This window comes from Scyliorhinus torazame, chromosome 9, assembly GCF_047496885.1.
Source record: "Scyliorhinus torazame isolate Kashiwa2021f chromosome 9, sScyTor2.1, whole genome shotgun sequence".
Taxonomy (NCBI): Eukaryota; Metazoa; Chordata; class Chondrichthyes; order Carcharhiniformes; family Scyliorhinidae; genus Scyliorhinus; species Scyliorhinus torazame.
This window is the reverse complement of record NC_092715.1, coordinates 262,981,744-263,007,314: the sequence shown is the minus strand read 5'-3', so window position 1 is coordinate 263,007,314 and position 25,571 is coordinate 262,981,744. Positions and strand designations below refer to the sequence as shown.

At 41.0% G+C, this 25,571-nt stretch overlaps 1 protein-coding gene across 2 annotated transcripts in view; it reads right to left on the bottom strand.

Moving 5' to 3' along the window:
* Window positions 1-11,234, bottom strand: part of tbc1d2 (TBC1 domain family, member 2) — an 80,366-nt gene extending 69,132 nt beyond the window's left edge. The window contains exon 1 of one of the 2 annotated variants that reach the window (XM_072517364.1): window positions 10,290-11,234. In XM_072517364.1, the coding sequence (XP_072373465.1) occupies window positions 10,290-10,676 (387 nt within the window). In that variant the 5' untranslated portion in view covers window positions 10,677-11,234. The remainder of the gene's footprint in view (window positions 1-10,289) is intronic. The other variant, XM_072517365.1, reaches the window with a different exon arrangement.
* Between the last annotated feature and the right edge of the window lie 14,337 nt (window positions 11,235-25,571).

Genomic DNA, 25,571 nt, shown 5'->3' with positions numbered 1-25,571 from the left:
GTTTCCGTCCACAAGTCCCGAAAGACGTGCCGTTAGGTAATTTGGACATTCTGAATTCTCCCTCTGTGTACCCGAACAGGCGCCGGAGTGTGGCGACTCGGGGCTTTTCACAGTAACTTCATTGCAGTGTGAATGTAAGCCTACTTGTGACAATAAAGAGTATTATTAAATTATTAATTCTATAAACAAAACATTCATTACTAAGCCAACAATGACTGCACTACTTCGCATCTGCACATTTTACCATACTACCCAAATAGCGTTAACGCCAAAATTTGGATTAAAAACTGCCTGTTTATTTATCTAAGTGACGAGTGCACATGGTAAGAAGCTGAGGTCCCAGTTCAGATCCATGAGTAATGCTATTTATCATATCCTGTCAATCAGAAATCATTGGATTTATCCTACTCTCGGAATTCTACCTCCCAAACAATTACTAACCCTTACCATCGCAAGGATATCTTCCATTCAGAGCCTATGGGCATTGCTGGCAAGATCAACATTCGTTGCCCGTCCGGGATTGCTCTCGAGAGGGTGATAGGGAGTCACCTTCTTGAACCGCTGCAGTCCATCTGATGAAGGTGGTCCCACAGAGCTGTTAGAGAGGGAGTTCCAGCCGCTCCGAAGGAACGGGGTTGAATGTCCATGTCCGGTGTGTATCTTCAGTCTGAAACGTGCAGATGGGGGTGTTCAATCCCACCTGCTGTCCTTCTTCATTTTGGCAGTAGAATTCACAGGCTCGGAACGCACTGTTGAAGTAGCCTCGATGAATCGCTGCAGTGCACCTTGTAGACGGAATAATTGTTTCCATTGTGCGCCGGTGGTGGATGGAATGAACATTCAGGGTGGTGGATGGAGTGTTGATCAAGCAGACTGCCTTATCCTGAATGATGTTGAGTTTCTTGAGTGTTGTTGGAGCTGCACTCACTCAAGCAAGTGCAGAGTATTCCATCATACTCCTGACTTGTGCCTTTTAAATGGGAGCCATGATGTGGAGATGCCGCCATTGGACTGGGGTGGGTGCAGTAAGATGTCTTACAACACCAGGTTAAAGTCCAACAGGTTTATTTGGAATCACTAGCTTTCAGAGTGTAGCTTCTTCATCGGAAGGAGCTGCGCTCCGAAAGCTAGTGATTCCAAATAAACCTGTTGGACTTTAACCTGGTGTTGTAAGACTTCTTACTTTTAAATGGTGGAAAGGCTTTGCAGAGTCAGGAGGCGAGTTACTGTCTGCACAATTCCCAGCCTCTAACCTGATCTTGAAGCCATAGTATCTATATGGTGTTATGGGCCAGGGTTTAGAGAACCCCAAAGTGTATCATGGAGTTCACCTGACCCACAACTTTTACTAGATTGTGGTATGGGGAGCACACGGCCCACTCTACAGGAGTGGTACAGCAGAAATGGAAAAGTATTTTTTAAAGCAAAATAATGTTTATTCTATGAACTCAAGTTAACCTTTTTAAAACATACAGTGAACATCTTAGCAACCATCAATTCAAATACAACCCCCAAAGAATACAACACTAAGTAATGCTTTAAACTTTCCTTTTAACATCCATAAGACTTAAAACACCTTTCACCAGAAGCACATTAGGTTTACATTCACTACTGAGAACATTTATAATTCTGAATTCACCAAATGATCAAGAGATAGTCTTTTGATGGCAGAGAGAACAACAGTACGCCTGCTCGGTCTGGCTTCAGCTCCAATGCTGAAAACAAAACTAAAACACACCCTGCAGCAAACAGCCTAAAATGAAAGTAAAAAGCAGACAGACAGCCCAGCTCCACCCACTCTCTGACATCACTGCAGTAGTAAACACCCATTTCTTAAAGGTACTCTCACTACAGATATTTATATACACACCCATTTATAAACACCCATTTCTTAAAGGTACTCTCACATGACAATGGTCAATCAGTTTCTGGTCAATGGTAACTCCCAGGACGTTGATGGTGGGGGAATTCAGTGATGGTGATGCCATTGAATGTCATTGGGAGATGGTTTGATTTTCAATTTGAGTCTCTTCCCTTCAAACTACCTAATCTCAGACTTTCAACATACCCTTTTATTCCCTTTGTTCTCTCATATACTCATGAATTTCCCTTTCAAAGCATGTGAACTATTTGTCTCAACTAGTTCCTGTGGCAGCGTGTTCCACGTGCTACCTACTCCCCGAGTAAGGAAATTGTTCCTTATTTCCATTCTGAATTTATCAGTAATGATAATGATGTTCCCTACTTTTGGATGAGTGGAAATATTCCCTCCACATCTACCCTGTCCATTCTAATCCTAGTCTAAAATCAGGCCTGGCTGCCCTTGCCAGGAATTCTCACCTCCAACGGGCTGAATGGTCTCCTTTCCTGTTGCTCTCATTCTATAAATAATATAAGTACTGCTGAATAAGTGGCCACTTCCAACTTTTCATGGAGTTGTCTTGAGGGAGCCACAGTGAGTGAGACACTTGCTCTCCCCTCTGAATACCGGGTTCAGGTCCATCTGGGTACTCACAGTAGATGTAGGGTGGGGAGAAAGGCAGAGACAGGGAAGAGAGAGCGAGAGCACAGAGAAAGAGAGAGGGAGAGAGTGTGTGTGAAAGAGAGAGAGAAAAGAGAGAGAGAGAGATCCAGAATGCAAGACCTGAAAGGATGGAAGAATGAAATTCCGTAGCAAACATAAATGGGAACTGGCTTTACGACTGTAAAGATTTGCACGGCTATGGGGGAATGAGCCGGAGAGTGGGACTAATTTTATAGTTCTTTCAAAGTGTCAGGACAGGAATGAGTGGTTGAACTGCCTCCTCCTGTGCTGTGCGATAATAAGTAGGACGGATATGGTGGTGAGGAATATAAGTTTCAATATGAAAATACCAGACAGTTAAGAGATTGTTTCTTTTGATTTACTTTGTACAATGCAATGCGAAATGGGCTAACGTTCACCATATAGTCAGATCGATACCTATTAGATTCTTCTGTTTGAACACTGAAGATTAGTGGCAACGTTGAAAGAGATTGGTTTGGACAAATTATTCATGGCAGCAATGTAGAGAACATATTGCACGTCCAGCTGTATCACTTGCATGGACAATGATCGGTTTGTTCATTCCCTATCCGGTTAAGATTTCTCCCAATATTTCAGGAATTATAGCATTGGTAGAATATTTTTCATATCAAAATGCCTCCAGGTATTTAAAATAATGCACACAAAGGAATTCAGTGACTTTGGTCATGTAAGCAACCCAAGCAGCCATCATGGAACAGCCTGATATCCCAGGACGTACCATGGTAAAATGGTCAGCCACATACAAATGGATGGCATTGGCCAAGGTGGTAATGTTGTCCAGGACGCAGAAAATGCTGCTTGCTTTATAATGGCACCGTTGCGTTTTTAATCTCAAAACTAAGCTCAAAAACATGTGGTTTAAACTTTCAGCTGAACAATGACATACCATAGAAAGCATCCTATCTGGCTTCATCACAGCCTGGTATGGCAACTGCTCGGCCCAGGGCCGCAAGAAACTTCAGAGAGTCATGAACACCGCCCAGTCCATCACACAAACCTGCCTCCCATCCATTGACTCCATCTACACCTCCCGCTGCCTGGGGAAAGCGGGCAGCATAATCAAAGATCCCTCCCCCACCCCGGCTTACTCACTCTTCCAACTTCTTCCTTTGGGCAGGAGGTACAAAAGTCGGAGAACATGCACAAAATCGCTGGCTTTGAAAGCAGACCAAGGCAGGCCAGCAGCACGGTTCAATTCCCGTTACAGCCTCCCTGAACAGGCGCCGGAATGTGGGGACTAGGGGCTTTTCACAGTAACTTCATTTGAAGCCTACTTGTGACAATAAGCGATTTTCATTTCATTTTCATTTTTTCAACAGACTCAAAAACAGCTTCTTCCCCACTGTTGCCAGACATCTAAACGACCCTCTTATGGACTGACCTGATTAACACTACACCCTGTATGCTTCACCCGATGCCAGTGTTTATGTAGTTACATTGTGTCCCTGGTGTTGCCCTATTATGTATATTCTTTTTATTTTATTTTATTTTCATGTACTTAATGATCTGTTGAGCTGCTCGCAGAAAAATACTTTTCACTGTACCTCGGTACGCGTGACAATAAACAAATCCAATCCAATTCAAGGCAGAAGAAACCAGAATAAAAATTGATCGTAATTTTAGCAAACCGAACGTTTTCTCACAATTAAAAAAAAAGGGAAAGCAAAACTGATGGTGACACACATTCTTATTTCTGTTGCTTCAAGCATTGCTGTATTGAGTGGAGAGAGATATGATGTTCTGGAAGGCACTGCCTGTAAGGGCAGTGGAAAGAGATTCAATAGCAACTTGCAAAAGGGAGCTGGATATATGTTTCACATTTCTTTCGTCTTTTTAATAAATTTAGAGTACCCAATTCTTCTTTTCCAATTAAGGGGAAATTTAGCGTGGCCAATCCACCTACCCTGCACATCTTTGGGTTGTGGGGGTGAGACCCACGCAGACACGGGGAGAATGTGCAAACTCCACATGGACAGTGACCCGGAGCCGGGATCGAACCCGGGTCCTCGGCACCGTGCTAACCACTGCACCACCGTGCTGCCCGGGATATATATTTCAAAAGGAACAGAGATTTCCCGGCTATGGGCAGAGAATAGGGGGTATGGGACTTAATTGGATAGCTCTTCCAAAGAATCCCGATGGACAGAATGGCCTCCTTCATTGCTGCCTGATTCTAGGAACATGGGCAGGCTGTGTCCCAGCCCAGGGCTGTGACTGCAGACATGCTTAACATTAATGAAGGATAAACAGGATGTGTAAAAAGCTCTGCATACAGTTAACCCCGCCTGCCGCCTGGTACTTCAACATTCAAAGTGTGCGGCTTTGGAGTTGCCCAAACGTATTTAAGTAGCTAGGATTTGGAATGTGCTGACTGATTGGGATTCCAAAAATAATTGGATAAATCCTTAAAGGGAAAAATGAACTGCAGGGATATAGGGAAAGGGGAGGAGTGGAGTGGGCTTCAATTGCTCTTTAAACAAACGGAGGCAGAGTTGACCGCTGAGCCTCCTTCCATGAAGTAAGGTTCTATGTACTACCGTGCCACCCATTAAAAGGGGAATGAGGTCAAAGGGGAACAGGACAAGAATATGGAATTAACATCAAGGAGGATGGCAGCATGGTAGCATTGTGGATAGCACAATTGCTTCACAGCTCCAGGGTCCCAGGTTCGATTCCCTGCTTGGGTCACTGTCTGTGCGGAGTCTGCACATCCTCCCCGTGTGTGCGTGGGTTTCCTCCGGGTGCTCCGGTTTCCTCCCACAGTCCAAAGATGTGCAGGTTGGGTGGATTGGCCATGATAAATTGCCCTTAGTGTCCAAAATTGCCCTTAGTGTTGGGTGGGGTTACTTGGTTATGGGGATAGGGTGGAGGTGTTGACCTTGTGTAGGGTGCTCTTTCCAAGAGCTGGTGCAGACTCGATGGGCCGAATGGCCTCCTTCTGCACTGTAAATTCTATGATAATCTATGATAAACACCCCACGGGAAAGGTTGTGCCGAATGGCCCCTTTCCATATTGTCACTCCTGCGTAATTCTCCAACTCAAGGCCTGCAGTGATTTTGATTTTTTTCAAAGAAAAATATTGCAGAGCAGTTACAAACCTACCCCTTAGCTGGAGCCTCATGTCAGAGTGGATCAGATGGGTGCATACCAATAACAACATGCAAAGTGAATGCTGTATGGAAAAAGTACAACAGCCTTTACATTTCCAATATCCCACAAAGGATGCACACATCATTTCTCCAGTGTGTGTCCAGATTTCCTGAAATCCATGAATGGTGAGTGACTGGGAAATATTTTCATTCAGGAGGGACCTGGCTGGCCATCTATATGATTTACAGAACGTTAACACGCAGGTACACCTAACAATTAAGAAGGCAAATGTTACATTAGCCTTTGCTACAACGGGATTGGAGTTGGAGGGTAGAGGAATCTTACTACAGTTTTGCCGGCCCTTAGTGAGCCACACCATTCTTCTCTAGCCCACAGGGCCTTGGAAGCTTAGTCATTGGATATATTCAATACAGAGATCAGTAGATCTTTGGGTGCCAAGGGAATTAAGGGATATGGGGGTAGTGCAGGAAGGAGGAGAGAAAGGTCACCATATTGAATGGCAGCAGAGGCTAGAAGGGCTGAATGGCCTACTCCAGCTCCTTTTTCTTATATTCTGTTGCCTGTAGGGAAGGCAGTCAACTTACAGTCCTGACCAATTGCATCTTAGTCATGAGAAAGATGCTTCAGCAGCCCATGTAATTTTCCCATCCTCTATCTTCACCTCTAAACTCCTGCCACCCACCTAATTGGTCAGGCTCAACACAGCAATCAGGAGAGAGATGGAAATGTCATTTCCTCATTGGGGACGTAGGAACATAGAAACTAGGAGCAGGAGGCCATTCGGCCCTTTGAGTCTCCTGCGCCATTCAGTATGATCATGGCTGACTGTCTAGCTCAAAGCTGTACTCCCATGCTCTCCCCGCAACCCCTGACGCCTTCCTATCCCAGAGCACTTCCACCTCATTCGAAATGTCATTTTGGTTTTGTTGCTCCAGCAGAGTTTCGCACGAAACCAAGGTGCACGAAAAATCTTGCAGCAAATTAAATGTGGTTAATGCACCACTTCATAAAGTTGTTACTGATAAATAATGCGTTTATTCAGGAAATGATAACCAAAACTTGGAGAGAAGTTTCAGTCTATGTATCACCTGAAAATCAAGGGCGCGATCTTCCAAAAAGGGAACAAAGTCCCTTAGCGAGAGCGTTCAGCATGTGTTTCCCGGCGCTCGCAGTGCCGATAAACGCATGGCTGTAAGTGGCCTGAACGGGGAACACGCGGCCGAGGCCGCACATAGCCCCGTTTTGTACAATGGGAGCTCTGCTCACCGGAACTCCCCAGTGCAGCAAGAGATTGGGATGCCATTTTTAAATGGAGTCCCGACCTCTGAGGGCCCAAAAACAATCCCCGACTTTCCCCCCCCAGCCCAAAAACAATATGGGAGGATCCCCGCTCCCCACACCCCCAACACCCACACCAAGCAGACCCAGCCCTGTAGTGCACGTGCAGAAAATGCCAGCTTGGCACCCTGGCAGTACCAATCTGGCACCCTGGAAATGCCCATGCTAGCTGGCAGTGCCACTAGGGCATCTTGGCAGTGCCACCTGGGCACTTTGGCAGTGCCACCTGGGCACCTTGGCAGTGCCACCTGGGCATCTTGGCCGTGCCAGACTGGGCACCTTGGCAGTGCCAGACTGGCAACCAGGTTGGATTGGATTGGATTTATTTATTTTCACGTTTAGCGAGGCACAGTGAAAAGTATTGTTCTGCGTACAGATCATTCCATACAGGAAAAAAAACATAGGGCAAACATAAAACAGGAGTGTAGTACTACTCAGTAGTGAAGATGTGTGAAGAGATCAGGTCAGTCCATAAGAGGGTCGTTTAGGAGACAGCGGGGAAGAAGCTGATTTTGAATCTGTTAATGCGTGTTCTCAGGTGGCACTGCCAAGGTGCTAGGCTGCCACTGCCAAGGTACCCAGGTGGCACCAGCAGTCCAGGGCACCACCCTGCCCAAAGGGTACACAGCTGGGGGCCTCTGATCCCCTTGAAGACCCCCACGAGTGCCGTTCCATATGGTTGCCGTTTGTGGGGGTCAGTGCTACCATCGCTCTCCTGAGGTCTCTGAAGTGAATGGGTTGGATTCCAAAGCCTCAGGTATCTCCGGAATCGGCACAATAGAGTGAAGCTTACTGCCTCGCTCTAATATACAGATTTGCCGAAAGCTGACCCCACCCATTGTGGGTGGGATTCACATTGCAGCGTCTCATAAGATTGTGTTGAATCTCGCGAAGCATTGCGAGCCGGGTAGATCCCGGGTGTGGGGAGCTGCTTTCCCGGCACAGCGTGGCCATAGGATCGCGCCCTAAATGTTATTCCATCCCATAAAAATTATTTGCTTTCCATATTTCTTGCGAAATAATTCCATGTACCCAACAAGGCTATTATTTGCTTGTGGTGGGTGAAAAATTGGGGGGCAGGTAATAATTGATTTGTGTAGAGTCTGAGTAATTGATTTTCTGATGACCCTCTCAAGAATCATGGGGGAAATCGCTGATTGATTTCCCAGTGTTTTTCGTAGAATATGAGTTCCGGTGGTGAGTGAGCAGAGGTCCACCATTAGCGGGTCAATCCAGACCCAGATCGACAGTTCCCGGTGGTCCCGGGTAGCGTGGGACATTTGTTTTGTTTGTTCCGGTAGTGGTTTTATTTTCAGTTTTAAAGGACCTTCAGGAGATGCTGTCTACGTGCGGAACTTTGGAAATGGCTCCCAATGGACCCCAGGTGTTGTGCTGGAAAAGACTGATCAAGTTTCTTACCAAGTCAAAGTCCAAGGGAAAGTTCTGAAAAACCATCTGGGTTACCTGAGAAGAAGGGAACCCATTCCAGCGTAGAAGGTTTCAGCAGAGGTGACGCCCGTACCTCCGCCAAGCGGACTCAGCCTATGGAGGACCCGAGAGTCTTTGCCGCGCCCCCCCCCCACAACGATGAAGATTCGGAGTCTGAATTGGAGACCGAAGGGATTGATCCTCTGCCAGAGGTTAGGGCCAAAGACGAGCCTCCGCCCGTGACCCTTCGCCACTCAACAAGGAAGCAAAAATCCCCAGTCCGCTTCACTTGCCCTGATCCGGCTCCACCTGTGGCCATTTTGATGCCTAGTGCCAAGCGATGAAAGAGCCCACATTGCCGCGGGACTGAAGGGGTGATTTGGGCATGAGGATGGTGGGGGGGGGGGGGGGGGGGGTTGTGATTACCCTCTCAAGGACCACGGGGGAAATCGCAGATTGACTTCCCTGTCGGCTTTGTAGAATTCGGGTTCTCATGGTGAGCGGGTGGAGGCCGGCCCAGCCGGGGCTTGTTTGCAGGAGCGTTAAATCCAGCTCCCAGACCCGGAGCAGCAGTTCCTGATAGTCCCAGGCTGGGACATTAGTTTTGTGTGCCACAGGAGCAACTTTACTTTCAGTTTAAAATAAACCAGTTTGGCCTTTCATTCCACACTTCCTGGAACTATTCCAGATTTCAAATGCTGCATCGCCTTGCAGAAGTTTGCAAGTTAAGCAGTCATCAGAAATTGCCTTGGAATTTCTTGACGTGGGGAGACAAAACCTGCAATTACTGGAAATCTTTCGGAATATTGCTAAACTTGTGCACTGAATCCAACGCATGTTTCAGAATGCATTTCAGTGAACATTCTGTATTATAAGCCCCGAGGATGGAAACGTCAAGGCAATGAAAATGTTTTCGAGCGCGCAATGAGACATGTTTCTAAGGCCCATCCCAAGCATTAATGCTTCAAATTTGTCAATCCTCCAAACATATTGCAAACTACTAATGTATGTTAGAAAGAGAGAGCGAGAGAGAGCAAGGGAGTGGTGGGGAAACACAGACAGAAACAGGCAGACAGAGGGCCAAGCAGGGGCAGAGTCAGACAGCAGAGATGGGCAGGCAGTAGAGATGACAGGCAGGCAGAGACAGATGGGCAGTGGATGCAGACAGGCAGAGACAGACAGTCAGGAAGAGAGGCAGAGACAAACGGGCAGAGACAGATGAATAGAGAGGCAGACACAGACAGACAGTATCATTGAATCATAGAATTTACAGTGCAGAAGGAGGCCATTTGGCCTATCGGGTCAGCACCGGCCCTTGGAAAGAGCACCCCACTTAAGCCCACGCCACCATCCTATCCCCGTAACCCAGTAACCCCACCTAACTTTTGGACACTAAGGGCAATTTAGCATAGCCAATCCACCTAACCTGCACATCTTTGGACTGTGGGAGGAAACCGGAGGAGCACCCGGAGGAAACCCACGCAGTCACGGGAAGAGAGTGAAAACTCCACACAGTCACCCGATGGGCTGGAATTGAACCCAGGGCCCTGGAGCTGTGAGGCAGCAGTGCTAACCACTAGAGGCAGACACCGGCAGACAGTAGAGACAGGGCAGAAAGATACTCTTCCAGATAGTGAAATCTGATGAGCTTATTTCACAGTCAAATGCCTAATTCTCAAAAAGAGACCACCCCACGTTGGTACCGAAGTGGGTCTGTGAATAAAACAAGTATTCTCATACTTGGGATTTTTTTGTTTGTTTAAAAAAATGCCAGCCCCCAACGGGAATGGGAAATCCCTGATACCACTCAGCAACAATATCCCCCCACTGTAGTTTCACACTCACCATCAGAGTATAATCCTTTGCCGGAGTCATGATTTCAAATGTTCCTTCCTCCGCCTCCAAAGAGTAATTGAAGACAGCCTTTGCCAGGTCGATGCTGCCCAGGGGGTTACAATCCTGGGCGGTTCGGAAGTAATACAGGTGGCAGGTCGTGTGCTCGAAGATGAACCAGCGGGTCTTGAAACCTCTCAACGGCCCCTTGCCCCCCAGCTTGTTGAGGTAGCCGCAGAGCTTCTTGCCCCCGGGCCGCCCCTCAGGCTGGAGCTCCAGGAAGTTGGCCAGGTCATCGGGCTCGCCAGCTTTGCCCGGAGCCCCCTCTTCCCTCGCTGCCCGGCAGCTGGGCTCCTCCGCAGGGCCAGCCGTACCCACCTCCAGAGCGCCTGCCATCATCTACTGCCCAACTGACCCGCACAGCAGCACCCACTGACGGTGAAAGTGCGGGCACTGAGCAATCATCTCACCCAGACCCAGAATGATCACAAACGCGCCAGTCTTCCAGCGCTGAGCAGCTTAACTAACCCACCCCCCTTTGCAAGAAATGAGATCAGGCAGCGCCTGAGAAATGTGCAAATGTAATAAACTCAGCCCAAAATATCCACTTGTCCGAATAAACGAGGAGGGGTTTCCATCTCGGGTGGAGAGAGTTCCATCTCTCAGCGCATGTGGACTTTACTCATCGAGGGAGGTTGGGTCGATTCATAAAAAATACTTCGATCCTCCTTCATCTGTGGCGCTTGATTTTCTCTCCGGGACCCGGAATGAAGTTTTGGCTGCTTCTTCCTTCTGGGTACCCCCCCCCCCACACACACACACACACACACAAACACACCCACAGAAACCCACACAGCACGCCCTTTCCCGGCTACAGGGCGATTTTCCCTCTCCGCCCGCTGTCAGTTTCTCGCCGCTGTCAGTTTCTCCCTCCCCAGTGTTGCCAGCGCGGAAGGGGCGGGTTGCAGACGTTATCATAAAGGGGGGGGGGGGGGACAGGACAGGAGCAAAGGGTTACCGGGGTGACCAAAGGCAACACTCTGGGGCATGAAGGAAGCCCGCACACACCCCACACACACAAACAAAAATGAAAGTTGCCCAATGTCCAGTTGCGAAACTCACAATTCCAGAAAGCCATTTCAAACAAGTCACAACCCAGCACCCAGCAACACTGCCTCCCAGTCTGAGACTCCCCGGTCTCCAGCACGTCTGGGAGCCCGGCTGTGCAGTTGCAACGTATTATAAAGTTATTTCGAAAGAATGAATGCTTCCTGCAGCAAAGAATAATGGTGAATTGGGCAATGCTTCTGCCTCCAGCGTTAACTTCAGAAGGGGGGCAGGTGTCGAGTCTGTTCAAAAGGGCCACAGGGCAGATGCTTTGAACATTAGGCCAGCAGAATGCCATGCTGTGATTGTCAAAGGCGGACACTTTCACTTTCAGCTCAGGCCAGGTTGTACTGGTAAAGGGGGCAGAGGACAAAGAGCAATCCGGAAGGTCGGTGGAGGATGTTTTTCCCTGTCTGGGAAACCTCCAACTTTGTGACTCACAATGCCAGGATAAGGGGTGGGAACCTTGAGGATTGCCTGCCCCACAGGGCTAGCGGTTGGATAGCAGGTGGAAGGGCGGCACGGTAGCACAGCGGTTAACACTGCTGCATCACAGTGCCTGGGTCCCAGGTTCGATTCCCGGCTTGGGTCTCCGTCTGTGCAGAGTCTGCACGTTCTCCCCGTGTTTGCGTGGGTTTCCTCCGGGCGCTCTGGTTTCCTCCCATAAGTCCCTAAGTGAATTGGATATTCTGAATTCTCCCTCTATGTACCCGAACAGGCGCCGGAATGTGGCGACTAGGGGATTTTCACAGTAACTTTGTTGCAGTGTTAATGTAAGCTGACTTAATTGAAGCCTACTTGTGACAATAAGCGATTTTCATGTGACACTAATAAAGATTATTATTATTATAGAGAGTAGATGGGATGGTGAAGGATTGAGAACAAGTGGAGCACAATTGTGATTTTTAGGGGCAATTTAGAGTGGCCAGTGCACCTACCCTGCACATCTTTGGGTTGTGGGGGTGAGACCCACGCAGACATGGGGAGAATGTGCAAACTCCACACGGACAGTGACCCGGGCCCGGGGTTGAACCGGGGTCCTCGGCGCCGTGAGGCAGCAGCACACCAATGTGCCACCGTGCAACCCCGGATGCATGAATCAATTAGTGAAAAAAGCAATAGTGGCTTGAGGAGAAGCTTTTCACACAGTGAGTGGCGAGGGTGTGGAATGGTCTGCCTGACAGATTGGTGGAGACAGGTTCAACTGGGAATTAGATTTGTTAGTTGAAAAGGAAGAATGGGTAGGGTCACTGGGAAGGCGGGGGAATGGAACTAGTGAGTTGCTTATTCAGGGAGCTGGTACAGAAACAATGGGCCAAATGGCCATCTTCTGTGCTGTAACAATAGTGATATCTTGTTGAATGACAGAACTCACTCAAAGGGCCGAATGGCCTGCCCCTGCTCCCATGATAACAATAGTTCCTTTTTCATTTCAGTAAAGCTGGTGGTGGCCATGGAGTGAGTGGTCGCACACTGACTTGAAGGCATTGGTTTGGTCATTTTATACCTGTTAGTGGGGTAGCTCCGGCAGGAAAGTGGGAGAGGTTCACCCCAAGATTGGCATGTCTAGTGGCTACCAGACCCGGCAAAAAACAGTCAAAGACTTGGCTAAAGCCGGCGATACGTGGCACAGTGATCCCGGCCCTGGGTCACTGTCCGTGTGGAGTTTGCACATTCTCCCCGTGTCTGCATGGGTTGCACCCCCACAACCCAAAGATGTGCTGGGTAGGTGGATTGGCCACGCCAATTTGCCCCTTAATTAGAGAAAAAAAAACAATTGGGCACTCTAAATTTACAAAAAAAAAATTTGGCTGAGGAATTGGAGGGGACATGTGGTGCAGGAACAAGGGTGAAAATGGCAGAGGGGGAAGGGTCGGCGCCCGTGGGAAAGATGGAGCGGTTGAAGGCCTTCATCAAGGAGGAATTTTACCACAAAAGAAGGAGGTGCATGGTGACTGGTCGGAGGACATCGAGGGAGCATTAGCACCTCTGCGAGGATTGATGGACCAGGTGGAGAAGTGCCTTGAGGCACAAGAGGTGACGAAACGCAAGGTTGAGAGGGTGACGTCCGACCAGAGCAATCGGATCGTGTCCCTGGAGGCGAATGTGGGAGTTCTGGGGGACCTATGCAAGTTGCTCCGAGTGAAGGTGGAGGTGGTTCATTATTTCAGTTATAATTGCAGTCAGTATGGTACGGTATTCCCAGTTATATTTACAGTCAGTATGGTCAGTATTGCCAGTTATATTTACAGTCAGTATGGTACAGTATGCCTAGTTATAATTACAGTCAGTATGGTACAGTATTCCCAGTTATAATTGCAGCTGGTACAGTATTCCCAGTTATATTTACAGTCAGTATGTTAAAGTATTGCCAGTTATATTTACAGTAAGTATGGTACAGTATTCCCAGTTATAATTGCAGCTGGTACAGTATTCCCAGTTATAATTGCAGCTGGTACAGTATTCCCAGTTATATTTACAGTCAGTACGATACAGTATTGCCAGTTATATTTACAGTCAGTATGGTGATACAGTATTGCCAGTTATTTTACAGTCAGTATGATACAGTATTCCCAGTTATATTTACAGTCAGTATGGTGGTACAGTATTCCCAGTTATATTTACAGTCAGTATGGTGATACAGTATTCGCAGTTATAATTACAGTCAGTATGGTGATACAGTATACCCAGTTATATTTAGTCAGTATGGTAGAGTATTCCCAGTTATATTTACAGTCAGTATGGTGATACAGTATTCCCAGTTATATTTACAGTCAGTATGGTATAGTATTCACAGTTATAATTACAGTCAGTATGGTGATACAGTATTCCCTGTTATATTTACAGTCAGCATGGTATAGTATTCACAGTTATATTTACAGACAGTATGGTGATACAGTATTCACAGTTATATTTACAGTCAGTATGGTATAATATTCACAGTTATAATTACAGTCAGTATGGTGATACAATATTCCCAGTTATATTTACAGTCAGTATGGTATAGTATTCACAGTTATAATTACAGTCAGTATGGTGATACAGTATTTCCAGTTATATTTAGTCAGTATGGTATAGTATTCACAGTTATAATTACAGTCAGTATGGTGATACAGTATTCCCAGTTATATTTACAGTCAGTATGGTATAGTATTCACAGTTATAATTACAGTCAGTATGGTGATACAGTATTCCCAGTTATATTTACAGTCAGTATGGTATAGTATTCCCAGTTATATTTACAGTCAATATGGTGATACAGTATTCCCAGTTATATTTACAGTCAGTATGGTGATACAGCATTCCCAGTTATATTTACAGTCAGTATGGTATAGTATTCACAGTTATAATTACAGTCAGTATGGTGATACAGTATTCCCAGTTATATTTACAGTCAGTAGGGTACAGTATTCCCAGTTATCTTTACAGTCAGTATGGTACAGTATTCCCAGTTATATTTACAGTCAGTATGATACAGAATTCCCAGTTATATTTACAGTCAGTATGATATAGTATTCCCAGTTATATTTACAGTCAATATGGTGATACAGTATTCCCAGTTATATTTACAGTCAGTATGGTGATACAGCATTCCCAGTTATATTTACAGTCAGTATGGTATAGTATTCACAGTTATAATTACAGTCAGTATGGTGATACAATATTCCCAGTTATATTTACAGTCAGTATGGTATAGTATTCACAGTTATAATTACAGTCAGTACGGTGATACAGTATTTCCAGTTATATTTAGTCAGTATGGTATAGTATTCACAGTTATAATTACAGTCAGTATGGTGATACAGTATTCCCAGTTATATTTACAGTCAGTATGGTATAGTATTCACAGTTATAATTACAGTCAGTATGGTGATACAGTATTCCCAGTTATATTTACAGTCAGTATGGTATAGTATTCCCAGTTATATTTACAGTCAATATGGTGATACAGTATTCCCAGTTATATTTACAGTCAGTATGGTGATACAGCATTCCCAGTTATATTTACAGTCAGTATGGTATAGTATTCACAGTTATAATTACAGTCAGTATGGTGATACAGTATTCCCAGTTATATTTACAGTCAGTAGGGTACAGTATTCCCAGTTATCTTTACAGTCAGTATGGTACAGTATTCCCAGTTATATTTACAGTCAGTATGATACAGAATTCCCAATTATATTTACAGTCAGTATGATATAGTATTCACAGTTATATTTACAGTCGGTATGGTACAGTATGCCTAGTTATATTTACAGTCAGTATGGTACAGTATTCCCAGTTATAGTTACAGTCAGTATGGTATAGTATGCCCAGTTATATTTACAGTCAGTATGGTGATACAGTATTCACAGTTATATTTACAATCAGTATGGTATAGTATGCCTAGTTATATTTACAGTCAGTATGGTGATACAGTATTCCCAGTTATATTTACAGTCAGTATGATATAGTATTCACAGTTATATTTACAGTCAGTATGATATAGTATTCACAGTTATATTTACAGTCAGTATGGTATAGTATGCCTAGTTATATTTACAGTCAGTATGGTACAGTATTCACAGTTCTATTTACAGTCAGTATGATACAGAATTCCCAGTTATATTTACAGTCAGTATGGTATAGTATTCACAGTTATATTTACAGTCAGTATGGTATAGTATGCCTAGTTATATTTACAGTCAGTATGGTACAGTATTCCCAGTTATATTTACAGTCAGTATGGTACAGTATTCCCAGTTATATTTACAGTCAGTATGGTACAGTATTCCCAGTTATATTTACAGTCAGTATGGTGATACAGTATTCCCAGTTATATTTACAGTCAGTATGGTACAGTATTCGCAGTTATAATTACAGTCAGTATGGTGATACAGTATTCCCAGTTATATTTACAGTCAGTATGGTACAGTAATCACAGTTATATTTACAGTCAGTATGGTACAGTATTCCCAGTTATATATACAGTCAGTATGGTACAGTATTCACAGTTATATTTACAGTCAGTATGGTACAGTATTCCCAGTTATATTTACAGTCAGTATGATACAGTATTCCCAGTTATATTTACAGTCAGTATGGTACAGTATTCCCAGTTATATTTACAGTCAGTATGGTACAGTATTCCACGTTATATTTACAGTCAGTATGGTGATACAGTATTCGCAGTTATAATTACAGTCAGTGTGGTGATACAGTATTCCCAGTTATATTTACAGTCAGTATGGTACAGTATTCCCAGTTATATTTACAGTCAGTATGGTGATACAGTATTCACAGTTATAATTACAGTCAGTATGGTGATGCAGTATTCCCAGTTATATTTACAGTCAGTATGGTACAGTATTCCCAGTTATATTTAGAGTCAGTATGGTACAGTATGCCCAGTTATATTTACAGTCAGTATGGTGATACAGTATTCACAGTTATAATTACAGTCAGTATGGTGATACAGTATTCCCAGTTATATTTACAGTCAGTATGGTACAGTATTCCCAGTTATATTTACAGTCAGTATGGTACAGTATTCCCAGTTATATTTACAGTCAGTATGGTGATACAGTATTCACAGTTATAATTACAGTCAGTATGGTGATACAGTATTCCCAGTTATATTTACAGTCAGTATGGTACAGTATTCCCAGTTATATTTACAGTCAGTATGGTACAGTATTCCCAGTTATATTTACAGTCAGTATGGTATAGTATTCACAGTTATAATTACAGTCAGTATGGTGATACAGTATTCCCAGTTATATTTAGTCAGTATGGTGATCCAGCATTCCCAGTTATATTTACAGTCAGTATGGTATAGTATTCACAGTTATAATTACAGTCAGTATGGTGATACAGTATTCCCAGTTATATTTACAGTCAGTAGGGTACAGTATTCCCAGTATTCTTTACAGTCAGTATGGTACAGTATTCCCAGTTATATTTACAGTGAGTATGATACAGAATTCCCAGTTATATTTACAGTCAGTATGATATAGTATTCACAGTTATATTTACAGTCAGTATGATACAGTATGCCTAGTTATATTTACAGTCAGTATGGTACAGTATTCCCAGTTATATTTACAGTCAGTATGGTATAGTATGCCTAGTTATATTTACAGTCAGTATGGTACAGTATTCCCAGTTATATTTACAGTCAGTATGGTATAGTATGCCTAGTTATATTTACAGTCAGTATGGTGATACAGTATTCACAGTTATATTTACAATCAGTATGGTATAGTATGCATAGTTATATTTACAGTCAGTATGGTGATACAGTATTCCCAGTTATATTTACAGTCAGTATGATATAGTATTCACAGTTATATTTACAGTCAGTATGATATAGTATTCACAGTTATATTTACAGTCAGTATGGTATAGTATGCCTAGTTATATTTACAGTCAGTATGGTACAGTATTCACAGTTATATTTACAGTCAGTATGATACAGAATTCCCAGTTATATTTACAGTCAGTATGGTATAGTATTCACAGTTATATTTACAGTCAGTATGGTATAGTATGCCTAGTTATATTTACAGTCAGTATGGTACAGTATTCCCAGTTATATTTACAGTCAGTATGGTGATACAGTATTCGCAGTTATAATTACAGTCAGTATGGTGGTACAGTATTCCCAGTTATATTTACAGTCAGTATGGTGATACAGTATTCGCAGTTATAATTACAGTCAGTATGGTGATACAGTATACCCAGTTATATTTAGTCAGTATGGTAGAGTATTCCCAGTTATATTTACAGTCAGTATGGTGATACAGTATTCCCAGTTATATTTACAGTCAGTATGGTATAGTATTCACAGTTATAATTACAGTCAGTATGGTGATACAGTATTCCCTGTTATATTTACAGTCAGCATGGTATTGTATTCACAGTTATATTTACAGTCAGTATGGTATAATATTCACAGTTATAATTACAGTCAGTATGGTGATACAATATTCCCAGTTATATTTACAGTCAGTATGGTATAGTATTCACAGTTATAATTACAGTCAGTATGGTGATACAGTATTTCCAGTTATATTTAGTCAGTATGGTATAGTATTCACAGTTATAATTACAGTCAGTATGGTGATACAGTATTCCCAGTTATATTTACAGTCAGTATGGTATAGTATTCACAGTTATAATTACAGTCAGTATGGTGATACAGTATTCCCAGTTATATTTACAGTCAGTATGGTATAGTATTCCCAGTTATATTTACAGTCAATATGGTGATACAGTATTCCCAGTTATATTTACAGTCAGTATGGTGATACAGCATTCCCAGTTATATTTAAAGTCAGTATGGTATAGTATTCACAGTTATAATTACAGTCAGTATGGTGATACAGTATTCCCAGTTATATTTACAGTCAGTAGGGTACAGTATTCCCAGTTATCTTTACAGTCAGTATGGTACAGTATTCCCAGTTATATTTACAGTCAGTATGATACAGAATTCCCAGTTATATTTACAGTCAGTATGATATAGTATTCCCAGTTATATTTACAGTCAATATGGTGATACAGTATTCCCAGTTATATTTACAGTCAGTATGGTGATACAGCATTCCCAGTTATATTTACAGTCAGTATGGTATAGTATTCACAGTTATATTTACAGTCAGTATGGTGATACAGCATTCCCAGTTATATTTACAGTTAGTATGGTATAATATTCACAGTTATAATTACAGTCAGTATGGTGATACAATATTCCCAGTTATATTTACAGTCAGTATGGTATAGTATTCACAGTTATAATTACAGTCAGTACGGTGATACAGTATTTCCAGTTATATTTAGTCAGTATGGTATAGTATTCACAGTTATAATTACAGTCAGTATGGTGATACAGTATTCCCAGTTATATTTACAGTCAGTATGGTATAGTATTCACAGTTATAATTACAGTCAGTATGGTGATACAGTATTCCCAGTTATATTTACAGTCAGTATGGTATAGTATTCCCAGTTATATTTACAGTCAATATGGTGATACAGTATTCCCAGTTATATTTACAGTCAGTATGGTGATACAGCATTCCCAGTTATATTTACAGTCAGTATGGTATAGTATTCACAGTTATAATTACAGTCAGTATGGTGATACAGTATTCCCAGTTATATTTACAGTCAGTAGGGTACAGTATTCCCAGTATTCTTTACAGTCAGTATGGTACAGTATTCCCAGTTATATTTACAGTCAGTATGATACAGAATTCCCAGTTATATTTACAGTCAGTATGATATAGTATTCACAGTTATATTTACAGTCAGTATGATACAGTATGCCTAGTTATATTTACAGTCAGTATGGTACAGTATTCCCAGTTATATTTACAGTCAGTATGGTACAGTATTCCCAGTTATATTTACAGTCAGTATGGTATAGTATGCCTAGTTATATTTACAGTCAGTATGGTGATACAGTATTCACAGTTATATTTACAATCAGTATGGTATAGTATGCCTAGTTATATTTACAGTCAGTATGGTGATACAGTATTCCCAGTTATATTTACAGTCAGTATGATATAGTATTCACAGTTATATTTACAGTCAGTATGATATCGTATTCACAGTTATATTTACAGTCAGTATGGTATAGTATGCTTAGTTATATTTACAGTCAGTATGGTACAGTATTCACAGTTATATTTACAGTCAGTATGATACAGAATTCCCAGTTATATTTACAGTCAGTATGGTATAGTATTCACAGTTATATTTACAGTCAGTGTGGTATAGTATGCCTAGTTATATTTACAGTCAGTATGGTACAGTATTCCCAGTTATATTTACAGTCAATATGGTACAGTATTCCCAGTTATATTTACAGTCAGTATGGTACAGTATTCCCAGTTATATTTACAGTCAGTATGGTGATATAGTATTCGCAGTTATAATTACAGTCAGTATGGTGATACAGTATTCCCAGTTATATTTACAGTCAGTATGGTACAGTATTCACAGTTATATTTACAGTCAGTATGGTACAGTATTCCCTGTTATATATACAGTCAGTACGGTACAGTATTCCCAGTTATATTTACAGTCAGTATGGTGATACAGTATTCGCAGTTATAATTACAGTCAGTATGGTGATACAGTATTCCCAGTTATATTTACAGTCAGTATGGTACAGTATTCCCAGTTATATTTACAGTCAGTATGGTACAGTATTCCCAGTTATATTTACAGTCAGTATGGTGATACAGTATTCACAGTTATAATTACAGTCAGTATGGTGATACAGTATTCCCAGTTATATTTACAGTCAGTATGGTACAGTATTCCCAGTTATATTTCCAGTCTGTATGGTACAGTATTCCCAGTTATATTTACAGTCAGTATGGTGATACAGTATTCGCAGTTATAATTACAGTCAGTATGGTGATACAGTATTCCCAGTTATATTTACAGTCAGTATGGTGATACAGTATTCGCAGTTATAATTACAGTCAGTATGGTGATACAGTATTCCCAGTTATATTTACAGTCAGTATGGTACAGTATTCCCAGTTATATTTACAGTCAGTATGGTACAGTATTCCCAGTTATATTTACAGTCAGTATGGTGATACAGTATTCGCAGTTATAATTACAGTCAGTATGGTGATACAGTATTCCCAGTTATATTTACAGTCAGTACGGTACAGTATTCCCAGTTATATTTACAGTCAGTATGGTACAGTATGCCCAGTTATATTTACAGTCAGTATGGTGATACAGTATTCACAGTTATAATTACAGTCAGTATGGTGATACAGTATTCCCAGTTATATTTACAGTCAGTATGGTACAGTATTCCCAGTTATATTTACAGTCAGTATGGTACAGTATTCCCAGTTATATTTACAGTCAGTATGGTACAGTATTCCCAGTTATATTTACAGTCAGTATGGTACAGTATTCACAGTTATATTTACAGTCAGTATGATATAGTATTCACAGTTGTATTTACAGTCAGTATGGTACAGTATGCCCAGTTATATTTACAGTCAGTATGGTAGAGTATTCCCAGTTAAAATTACAGTCAGTATGGTACAGTATTCCCAGTTATATTTACAGTCAGTATGGTACAGTATTCACAGTTATATTTACAGTCAGTATGGTACAGTATTCCCAGTTATATTTACAGTCAGTATGGTATAGTATGCCTAGTTATATTTACAGTCAGTATGGTACAGTATTCCCAGCTATATTTACAGTCAGTATGGTACAGTATTCCCAGTTATATTTACAGTCAGTATGGTACAGTATTCACAGTTATATTTACAGTCAGTATGGTACAGTATTCACAGTTATATTTACAGTCAGTGTGATATAGTATTCACAGTTATATTTACAGTCAGTATGGTACAGTATTCCCAGTTATATTTACAGTCAGTATGGTACAGTATTCACAGTTATATTTACAGTCAGTATGGTACAGTATTCACAGTTATATTTACAGTCAGTATGATATAGTATTCACAGTTATATTTACAGTCAGTATGGTACAGTATACCCAGTTATATTTACAGTCAGTATGGTGATACAGTATTCGCAGTTATAATTACAGTCAGTATGGTGATACAGTATTCCCAGTTATATTTACAGTCAGTATGGTACAGTATTCACAGTTATATTTACAGTCAGTATGGTACAGTATTCACAGTTATATTTACAGTCAGTATGATATAGTATTCACAGTTATATTTACAGTCAGTATGGTACAGTATGCCCAGTTATATTTACAGTCAGTATGGTGATACAGTATTCGCAGTTATAATTACAGTCAGTATGGTGATACAGCATTCCCAGTTATATTTACAGTCAGTATGGTATAGTATTCACAGTTATAATTACAGTCAGTATGGTGATACAGTATTCCCAGTTATATTTACAGTCAGTAGGGTACAGTATTCCCAGTTATCTTTACAATCAGTATGGTACAGTATTCCCAGTTATATTTACAGTCAGTATGATACAGAATTCCCAATTATATTTACAGTCAGTATGATATAGTATTCACAGTTATATTTACAGTCGGTATGGTACAGTATGCCTAGATATATTTACAGTCAGTATGGTACAGTATTCCCAGTTATAGTTACAGTCAGTATGGTATAGTATGCCTAGTTATATTTACAGTCAGTATGGTGATACAGTATTCACAGTTATATTTACAATCAGTATGGTATAGTATGCCTAGTTATATTTACAGTCAGTATGGTGATACAGTATTCCCAGTTATATTTACAGTGAGTATGATATAGTATTCACAGTTATATTTATAGTCAGTATGATATAGTATTCACAGTTATATTTACAGTCAGTATGGTATAGTATGCCTAGTTATATTTACAGTCAGTATGGTACAGTATTCACAGTTCTATTTGCAGTCAGTATGATACAGAATTCCCAGTTATATTTACAGTCAGTATGGTATAGCATTCACAGTTATATTTACAGTCAGTATGGTATAGTATGCCTAGTTATATTTACAGTCAGTATGGTACAGTATTCCCAGTTATATTTACAGTCAGTATGGTACAGTATTCCCAGTTATATTTACAGTCAGTATGGTACAGTATTCCCAGTTATATTTACAGTCAGTATGGTGATACAGTATTCGCAGTTATAATTACAGTCAGTATGGTGATACAGTATTCCCAGTTATATTTACAGTCAGTATGGTACAGTAATCACAGTTATATTTACAGTCAGTATGGTACAGTATTCCCAGTTATATATACAGTCAGTATGGTACAGTATTCACAGTTATATTTACAGTCGGTATGGTACAGTATTCCCAGTTATATTTACAGTCAGTATGGTACAGTATTCCCAGTTATATTTACAGTCAGTATGGTACAGTATTCCCAGTTATATTTACAGTCAGTATGGTACAGTAGTCCACGTTATATTTACAGTCAGTATGGTGATACAGTATTCGCAGTTATAATTACAGTCAGTATGGTGATACAGTATTCCCAGTTATATTTACAGTCAGTATGGTACAGTATTCCCAGTTATATTTACAGTCAGTATGGTACAGTATTCCCAGTTATATTTACAGTCAGTATGGTGATACAGTATTCACAGTTATAATTACAGTCAGTATGGTGATACAGTATTCCCAGTTATATTTACAGTCAGTATGGTACAGTATTCCCAGTTATATTTAGAGTCAGTATGGTACAGTATGCCCAGTTATATTTACAGTCAGTATGGTGATACAGTATTCACAGTTATAATTACAGTCAGTATGGTGATACAGTATTCCCAGTTATATTTACAGTCAGTATGGTACAGTATTCCCAGTTATATTTACAGTCAGTATGGTACAGTATTCCCAGTTATATTTACAGTCAGTATGGTGATACAGTATTCACAGTTATAATTACAGTCAGTATGGTGATACAGTATTCCCAGTTATATTTACAGTCAGTATGGTACAGTATTCCCAGTTATATTTACAGTCAGTATGGTACAGTATTCCCAGTTATATTTACAGTCAGTATGGTGATACAGTATTCCCAGTTATATTTACAGTCAGTATGGTATAGTATTCACAGTTATAATTACAGTCAGTATGGTGATACAGTATTCCCAGTTATATTTACAGTCAGTAGGGTACAGTATTCCCAGTATTCTTTACAGTCAGTATGGTACAGTATTCCCAGTTATATTTACAGTCAGTATGATACAGAATTCCCAGTTATATTTACAGTCAGTATGATATAGTATTCACAGTTATATTTACAGTCAGTATGATACAGTATGCCTAGTTATATTTACAGTCAGTATGGTACAGTATTCCCAGTTATATTTACAGTCAGTATGGTATAGTATGCCTAGTTATATTTACAGTCAGTATGGTACAGTATTCCCAGTTATATTTACAGTCAGTATGGTATAGTATGCCTAGTTATATTTACAGTCAGTATGGTGATACAGTATTCACAGTTATATTTACAATCAGTATGGTATAGTATGCCTAGTTATATTTACAGTCAGTATGGTGATACAGTATTCCCAGTTATATTTACAGTCAGTATGATATAGTATTCACAGTTATATTTACAGTCAGTATGATATCGTATTCACAGTTATATTTACAGTCAGTATGGTATAGTATGCCTAGTTATATTTACAGTCAGTATGGTACAGTATTCACAGTTATATTTACAGTCAGTATGATACAGAATTCCCAGTTATATTTACAGTCAGTATGGTATAGTATTCACAGTTATATTTACAGTCAGTGTGGTATAGTATGCCTAGTTATATTTACAGTCAGTATGGTACAGTATTCCCAGTTATATTTACAGTCAGTATGGTACAGTATTCCCAGTTATATTTACAGTCAGTATGGTACAGTATTCCCAGTTATATTTACAGTCAGTATGGTGATATAGTATTCGCAGTTATAATTACAGTCAGTATGGTGATACAGTATTCCCAGTTATATTTACAGTCAGTATGGTACAGTATTCACAGTTATATTTACAGTCAGTATGGTACAGTATTCCCTGTTATATATACAGTCAGTATGGTACAGTATTCCCAGTTATATTTACAGTCAGTATGGTGATACAGTATTCGCAGTTATAATTACAGTCAGTATGGTGATACAGTATTCCCAGTTATATTTACAGTCAGTATGGTACAGTATTCCCAGTTATATTTACAGTCAGTATGGTACAGTATTCCCAGTTATATTTACAGTCAGTATGGTGATACAATATTCACAGTTATAATTACAGTCATTATGGTGATACAGTATTCCCAGTTATATTTACAGTCAGTATGGTACAGTATTCCCAGTTATATTTCCAGTCTGTATGGTACAGTATTCCCAGTTATATTTACAGTCAGTATGGTGATACAGTATTCGCAGTTATAATTACAGTCAGTAAGGTGATACAGTATTCCCAGTTATATTTACAGTCAGTATGGTGATACAGTATTCGCAGTTATAATTACAGTCAGTATGGTGATACAGTATTCCCAGTTATATTTACAGTCAGTATGGTACAGTATTCCCAGTTATATTTACAGTCAGTATGGTACAGTATTCCCAGTTATATTTACAGTCAGTATGGTGATACAGTATTCGCAGTTATAATTACAGTCAGTATGGTGATACAGTATTCCCAGTTATATTTACAGTCAGTATGG